Genomic DNA, 7,837 nt, shown 5'->3' with positions numbered 1-7,837 from the left:
GTAGATGGACATAATACCTTTATTTATTTTTATGCGGTGCTAAGGATCAAACCTAGTGCCTCATACATGTTAGGCAAGCATTCCACCACTGACCTACTGAAGTGGCACCCCCTTTCTCCACAGAAAAGCCCTCTTCACCATGGCTGATTTTAGGACTGTTGGCAAAAGAGTCTCTGCAAAAGAGTCCATTGTAGATAAACTTCCTATTTTCATGTCGCCCTATTTACTTGGCAACTGGTCGAGCAGATACCAGCTCTCCAGGTGCTGGACACCCCCTTACTAGTTTTTTGCAAACGTATCCAGTATAGTACTTTGAAGAAATGTGCAAACAAGGCCTCTGGCCTTGAGCTGGGCTTCACAGAGATGTCTACATTTTTAAGATAAGTTACAAATGGGCTCCATGGTAACATCTGGCAGGGGGAGGAAAAAAAGGGGAGAAGAAGCTCTCCCCTTCTCAGGTGTTGTCCTTGAAGAGTTAACTTGACCAGAACAGTGAAAGAAAAGCTGCTTTTATGTGAATTTCTGCAGACTGTGAACTTCTGAGCCCCTCCCCTTACATGCTGGGTATAAAACTCTGAAACTCCCTGAACTCAGGGTTCAGGAGATTAATTGTTTTCAGCAAAAGCTGTGCCCTCTGAACCTGGCTGCAGCCAAATAAAACTGTTTCCTGCTATCTTCGGTGCCTTGCCTCGTTTGTCCCTACAACACTACCATCTCAGCCCTAAAACCTCATACTTTCTTTTTTTTTTTTTAAGTTGTAAACTCTGTTTATTTATATCTTGTTAATGATTAATACCTCTGTAGTTTTAAAAAGAGTAAGTGGAATAATCCTCTTCATCCCAGGGACACAGAAATATAAAAAGTTCAAGCAGTTTTCCCTCTCCGCTTGGCAAATCCAGGCCAATGAAGCTCAGTGCTCTCAGGCCTTACGCCAAAGGCCCAACAGTCAAAACTTAGCAAGGAAATAAGTAAACAAAAGGAGCAAAATTAACCAGAGTTGACAAAGTCTCTGAAATATGCTTTTTATTTTCCAGTTTCAAGAGAAAACTTGCTTCTGACAAAAGTACTGAGCTCCTTTCTTCTGTGTATAAGTAAGTGTTCTTGTTCCTTTTTAAAATCCCATAAGAATTTCCCAATAACCTTCATGTTCCTTCAATCCTGACAAAGCCAAGGACATTCCTGAAGGCTGGGTTTATTTAGGACACTAAGGGGACAATTTCTACAAATACCATTTCATTAACTTTGCGGGAATTTCTAAATATTTAAGCGCATAGTTAGTCCTAAAGACCTTCTGATATTTATTTGCTCAGGAAGAAAAAAAAAAAACTGACTCAGACTGCAATGACAAACTATTAGACTTGTCTTGGAATTTACACAAGAAACCACTGAGTTATTACAAAAATTATTCAAACATGTATGTTAGGATTAAAGGCTGCCAAAGCAAATAAACATAAGATACAAAATGATGTTTTAAATTAAAAAAAATTTAAATGCTGCATAAAATGTATCCAAAGTAAGAGTATTTTTTATGAAATAACATTTTTTAGAGTCAGAATTCAAAATAGGAACTAAGAAGAATTGAGTTCAGCAGGTAAATAGGTCATTTGTTCCCTAAAATAAAGTACTAAAAACTGAGGGATATAACTTGGAAGAATTTTAATTTTTTTTCACATAAATCTAATTTTTTATCTATAAAGAATGATCCTCACATTCTTACAAACTCAGATCTTTTAACAGCAGGAAAGTTTAATTCTGAGCTAATCTAAATTAAAATCAGCTTTCTTTGGTACCAGTGTGGTAAACAGAACTTCCATAACACCAGTAAATTCAGGAGCAATCAGAGTATCTCTAGTTTAAGAGATAATTTTATTGAGTTAGTCCTTCCCTCTGATCTTGCAGCATCCAGATTCAACTACTTCCTCAAGTAACAAAATATCTGTGAAAATTAACTTCCAATTTGTTTGTTGAAATTTTCTGATTTTCCCCAAAAAAATTCATATGGGCTTCTAGTGGTCTTCTGCGCTTCTACAAACTCAACCACACAACACAAATGAAACAGAAAGCCAAGTCTGATCATTGCCTTCCCAGGAAGCAGCCCCTGTCAAGATACAGATACATATGCTTCCAGGCCTTTCTTTATATTACTTAAATGTTATATTTGTATACCCAGATTTTTTTAAAGATATATTATTTTTTTTTAAGAAAAACCATGCTGCTGGGTGCAGTGGCAGGCACACACCTGTAATCCCATTGACTTGGGAGGCTAAGGCAGAAGAATGGCAAGTTCAAGGCCAGCCTCAGCAACTTAGCAGACCCTCAGCCCTATCCCTCCATGGGACCATGGAGGAGAGGGCTCTGGAGTTGTGGGGATGCAGCTGCTGCTAGAGATACAGGTCTGAATCAAAGAGGGAGTGGAGAAGAAATGCCCCACCCTTTCTATTCCTGTCCCTGCCAACCATGGCAGAACCCAAAAGGAAGCATGGGAAGTGGTGAGGGGAGAAAGTGAGAAGTGGTCACATTTCAGATATTTGAAGATGGAGCCTAAGAGTTTTGCTGTTTCAAACAGAGAGTAAGGAAAGGGAAGTATCAGGAGGACACTCACGTTTTAGCCTGAGCTACTGGCTTCAGAGTGTTACCATTACCAAGATGGGAGTGCTGGGGAAGAAGCAGGCTGCGGAGGTTGTGTGGGGTTGGGCTTTCCTATATAATGGTTTTATAATAACCTACTTTTTGTATACAAAATGATTTGATTTTTTTTTATTTGGAAGTTCAGTAATGGCTCATATATCCATCACAGTAAGAAAGTGAGAAGAGATTTTTTTTAAGTGATACTAACCATAATCTAGAACTTGATTGTATTTTTATATTTAGAAGTTCTGAGTCCATTTACCTTGAAAGAACATTTAGAACATGTAAAGATGATGATGTCACTTCTGATGTCATTCGATTTTGAACGCAAGCCTATGAAGCAGAGTAGTTTACATGGCAAACATTTACATAGCTCCAATTGGCTCTGTAAGGTGGCTAGACTTGAGACAAGGCAAAACTTGAACTTAATTTGGGTACAGGTGTCCTTTCTAGGTCCAGGCTGAAGCATCTGCAGCTACCAAAAGGCGAGTTTTTTCCCCATGGTGATGAAGCAGCATGAGAGGTGAGCACAGAAACACGGACTGTCTCTAAAGACTCAGCTCAGAGTAATTGTCACCTCTGCCCCCATTCCACTGGCCAAAGGAGGTCACAGCTAAGCCCAGCATAAAAGTGCAAAGATACAACCTTTCCACAGCAGGAAGCACTTCAAATTCTCATGGCCAAAGACAAGAATATATCATTTATTATTGGATGAAGTGAAGAACTTGGAACAAAAATGCAGATGACCACAGGTAGATTCTTAACATCATTGAGAACCACACACTTCACAGATAGATGCTTGGGTTCCATATGTACAAGAATTTGAGATAATGCACAATATAATCTACTTAAAGCCTCAGAAACTCTCTGGACTTCTGAGTTCAAAATGACTAGTCAGTGTTCTGAATCCCTAGCCACCCCTTTCCTAATCTAAACTGTATTGACAGCTGTCAGATGGGCCCCTAAAGCTTTATATTTCTGAATTGAACACAGCTAGACCTCAAAAGGCAGGCTTTCCCTTCTCCTAATCTTCCTTAATGCTTGGAGAAGGTCCCTATTTACAGTTCTTAAGCTCTGTACATTTAAAAGAAATCTGTTCCTTCAGGCAAGTGCTTTTGTTGTTGTTGTTGTTCAAATACAGCTTCAGAATGGGGTCTGTTGGGAAAAAGCCCCTTGTGGGAGCAGGCATGGGAGGAAGACAGTGACTTAGGAGGGACTTTGTAAATGGCTGCCTTAACATTCTGAGCAAGAGGCAATGGTTCCTCTAGTCCACTAAACTGTTATCAGACACAGTTCTATCCCAAGATCTTAAAGATTTAAGCAAAAAATAAATTAAAAGGCAGGGGGAATAAAAGGTTTTCTTTGAAGTCTCAGAGTTGTTTGCTTCTGAAAGCAGAGTGTTGTTCTTGCCCTTCGGCAAAGCCCTCTCCCTACTGACACATCCCTGCCTTGCTTTTCTGCCTTCTCAGAACCCAAGTGGGGTCTCACTCATGGTCACTCACTCATCTTTGTTCTTGACTGCTTCCAGAGACCCTGCTCTTTTCATCCCTGCTCACAGTTTCCTTCAGTTTGTTTCTTTTGATTCCTTTATTTGATTCTCTTCCCTATTGTTGAATCCTCGGAGCTATATTCAGACTCTGTTTAATGTTTTTAAATCCACATGCACATTAATTTAGAGGACGAGTGAAATGCATTTTGAAGGTCAGGATGAATCACTAAGCACCTTATTGGGTACTTTGGTCATCTTTCCTTTCCAAAGAGAAATTTTAGCTTCCTGGATTTTGCATATTCTACAGGAGTGCTTAACTTAGTTTTGATAACTCCTTCAAACCCTATCATTACATTACCAGGCCCAAAATATTCCACTTCTTTCTTTGTTAAGTTAGGAGGCAAATTCAGAATCCTGATGCAGTAAGGGTCTGCAATTTTTCCACATTGTGGTCAGAAAGAATCCTGAACCAAAATCAGGGAACAATACAAGGTCAAGTCTGTCAGAGACAGAAAATCTAGACTTTATGCTATGTTATTATTTAAGAAAATTGTTTGTCCTCTAGGCTTTAAAAGAAAAAAAAAGCCTATGGACATATTTAAGCCTTTTGACTTTAGGTCATTTACTGTGATTTGACCTGAACTTGTTACTACATTTTACATTTAAAGAGCAAATAATAAACCATATAGACTTATTTTTTTAGCCCGGCTTATTATTTAGATATTAAATGCTCAGACAAGGTACTGGATTTTTCAATTTTGTTGATTAACTTGAGACACTTGCCTTATTAAAAATACACATAAGGGGGCTGGGATTGTGGCTCAGTGATAGAGCGCTTGACTAGCATATTCAAGGCGCTGGGTTTGATCCTCAGCACCACATAAAAATAAATAAATAAAATAAAGGTATTGTGTCCAACTACAACTAAAAAAAAATATTTAAAAAAAAAGAATACACATAGGCAAAATGTTTATTTAGCTCCTCTGAGCCACTCTGGCTCCCAAATATTAGGAACATATTTAATTTAATGAGTATTTATTAAGTGTCTTTTTTACCTAAGTGGAAAGGATCACTCCTCCTCTATGATCTCCCCCAGGGCAAAATTTCTTGAAAGTAGATATATTATATGCAGTTAATTTCCAGTGTAATATCCTAGGACACTTTTATTAACTCTGTGGCTATTTAATTAATAATAATTAAAAGCATTTTTCAAACTCAATCTCTGATCACTTGGTAGTAACCACCTCCATAGGACAACAAAAGGGAGTCAGAAATAGCCATGTGACTTCATCTGGTTAAATTAATAGAGCTCACGGTGAAATCTGTTGGATAAAGACAAAGATAAATGCCTTTTGGGCAAAATTGCATGAAGTGATTAAAGGGAGCAGTGCTGACCTTTATGTTAAGCTATAATAGCTTTACAACCTCGTCTCTTCACCAATAATTGTTAATTCCCAATATTTTCCAATCCTAGGCATATTAAAAAATGAAAAATTATATATTAAAAGAAACTTTCCTTCTGGCCCCAAATAAGAATATAAATAAGGAATCTGAGTCTAATTATCCAATATTACATTGGTCCCCTAAGAAGGAAATAAATGTAAAGTTTAAAAACATGTATAATATTTTAATCTTTTTAGAAGACGTAGAGAAAGTCTCATTTCTCATTAGAGTGGAAAATAAATATATAGTGTACTCTCTGTTGTTACTTCTTTCAAATTTTAGGATTTGAAACAGACCTTCCTTTCTTTTCCTTTTTCTCCTTCCCTTTTCCTGTCCTTTCCTTCTCTTCAGAACAGTGCAGTCCTGGAGCCACGAACTGGAGTGGAGTAAGAGGGCCCCTGAGCTAAAGGAGCTGGTGGCCCAAATCAGGGTAGCAGAGCTCAAACAGGGCAAGAGACTGACTCCCCAGGTGGCTGTCCCACAGCGGTGACATAGCCTGACCTGGGTGAGAAGTGGGTATACAAAAGGGGGCCTTCTGTAGGCTGCCAGGAGTTCAGAGAGGGTGAGGAAGGCGTCCAGACACAGAGGCTTCCCAGGCAATGAGGCACAGGGCATCCCAACCCAAGTGAGAACAGGGTCTGTGTGTGGCAGCAAAGTGAACACCAGGAATAGTTGTCGAGAGCCACCCGTGGACTATGTGTGGACCAAATGGGCATGGAAGCCCATTGAATGGGAAAATCTGGTATTTGGGAACTTCCAGTGGCGATCCTGCTGGTAAGACCTCCCAGACACGTGAGTCCTATTCAGGTCTGTCAAATTCCCACAGCACCAGAGATGGGGTGACCTTCTGCACATGCAGCATCTCAGAGGTGGGTGCAGCCTGCCAAGATGCCAATCAACTGTTGCTTGCAAGCCACCATGAAGCAAGACTCCACCCTGAAACCTTACCACTGCCCTTGATGTACCCCTTTAAATAAAACCATGGGAGCCATTTTCTAATTATTCAGCTCCAGCTCCTGTTTGACCTGGACCTATCAGGTGCTCTGCTTTTAAAATATATTTTTTAACTCTGTCTTTTGTTTCTCCATTAATCATTTCAGACTCTATTTTCTCAGGTGGTTTATCTCCTCCTGTGCTAGAAAAATTACCCTGGCAAGGCACTGGTTGCCTCACAATACATGGAAAAAAGGGTCCCCGCATAGGGTCAATGAGGCCCAGGGCATCCCAACCCAAGTGAGAACAGGGTATGTGTGTGGCAGCAAAGATAAGCGACAAACAGGGAGCTGGTGGAACAGTCTATTAAGTGCATTAAGAGTCAGTTTCTTGGGGCTGGGGATGTGGCTCAAGCGGTAGTGCGCTCGCCTGGCATGTGTGCGGCCCGGGTTTGATCCTCAGCACCACATACAAACAAAGATGTTGTGTCCGCCGAAAACTAAAAAATAAATATTAAAATTCTCTTTCTCTCTCTCTCTCTCTCTCTCTCTCTCTCTCTCTCTCTCTCTCTCTTAAAAAAAAAGAGTCAGTTTCTTCTTTGTCAGAGAAAGAAGGTACAAATACAGAAAGGAAGAAAACTACGATGAACCCTCATATCAGCCTGGATTTGGAAGTATCAGTGCGAACTCATGATTCTCAGTTTATATGGGTTCAGAGACACAGAAAATCATACAGGTCCAAAAGTGTCTTTACACAGGCAACACAAATAAAACCATGAGAAAGAGAAAAAAGAGAGAGATAGGATTGTGTGCATGTGCACCCAGCTCTCCACAGATAGCACCTGGGAGCAGACAAACTCCCACAGCAGTGAACATATCTAATACCCAGGTCTTGGATTGCTGTTATGATTCTCTATTAAGAGTAACCTAGCTTTCTTAGAAAATGGATGATTCCAGAGCTTATATGGGGAAGTGTTAAGATGAGCCCATAACATCTTCTTGTCAGAAAGCAAAGGGGTGCTCAGAGAGTGATGCCGAGATGTCAAAATCACATTGAAGCCAGTCTGAAGAGAATGCCGCTAGCCAGATCGAGGATCATTTAAGAATTAAAATTAAAATAGTAATTATAAGTGAGGTGCAGTGGCATGCCCCTGTAGTCCCAGCTACTCAGGAGGCTGAAGAAGCAGGATCATTTGAGCCAAGGACTTCAAGACCCCCCTGGGCAACATAGCAAGACCTACTTCAGAAAGAAAGAAAGAAAAATAATGATTATAAATCAACTTACTTCATAAAATAGGAAACATTGAGTCTAAACAAACTTAAATAGGTGAATAAATTGAAATTT

General features: G+C 39.7%; 1 protein-coding gene across 1 annotated transcript in view; it reads left to right on the top strand.

Moving 5' to 3' along the window:
- The window catches only part of Veph1 (ventricular zone expressed PH domain containing 1), a 256,719-nt gene extending 255,646 nt beyond the window's left edge, over nucleotides 1-1,073 (top strand). The window contains exon 14 of the mRNA XM_048794148.1: nucleotides 1,035-1,073. Coding sequence (XP_048650105.1) covers nucleotides 1,035-1,058 — 24 coding nt within the window. The 3' untranslated portion in view covers nucleotides 1,059-1,073. The remainder of the gene's footprint in view (nucleotides 1-1,034) is intronic.
- The last annotated feature ends 6,764 nt before the right edge of the window (nucleotides 1,074-7,837 follow it).

This window comes from Marmota marmota, unplaced genomic scaffold (assembly GCF_001458135.2).
Source record: "Marmota marmota marmota unplaced genomic scaffold, marMar, whole genome shotgun sequence".
In the NCBI taxonomy this organism is placed as follows: Eukaryota; Metazoa; Chordata; class Mammalia; order Rodentia; family Sciuridae; genus Marmota; species Marmota marmota.
This window is presented reverse-complemented; position numbering and strand designations above follow the sequence as displayed.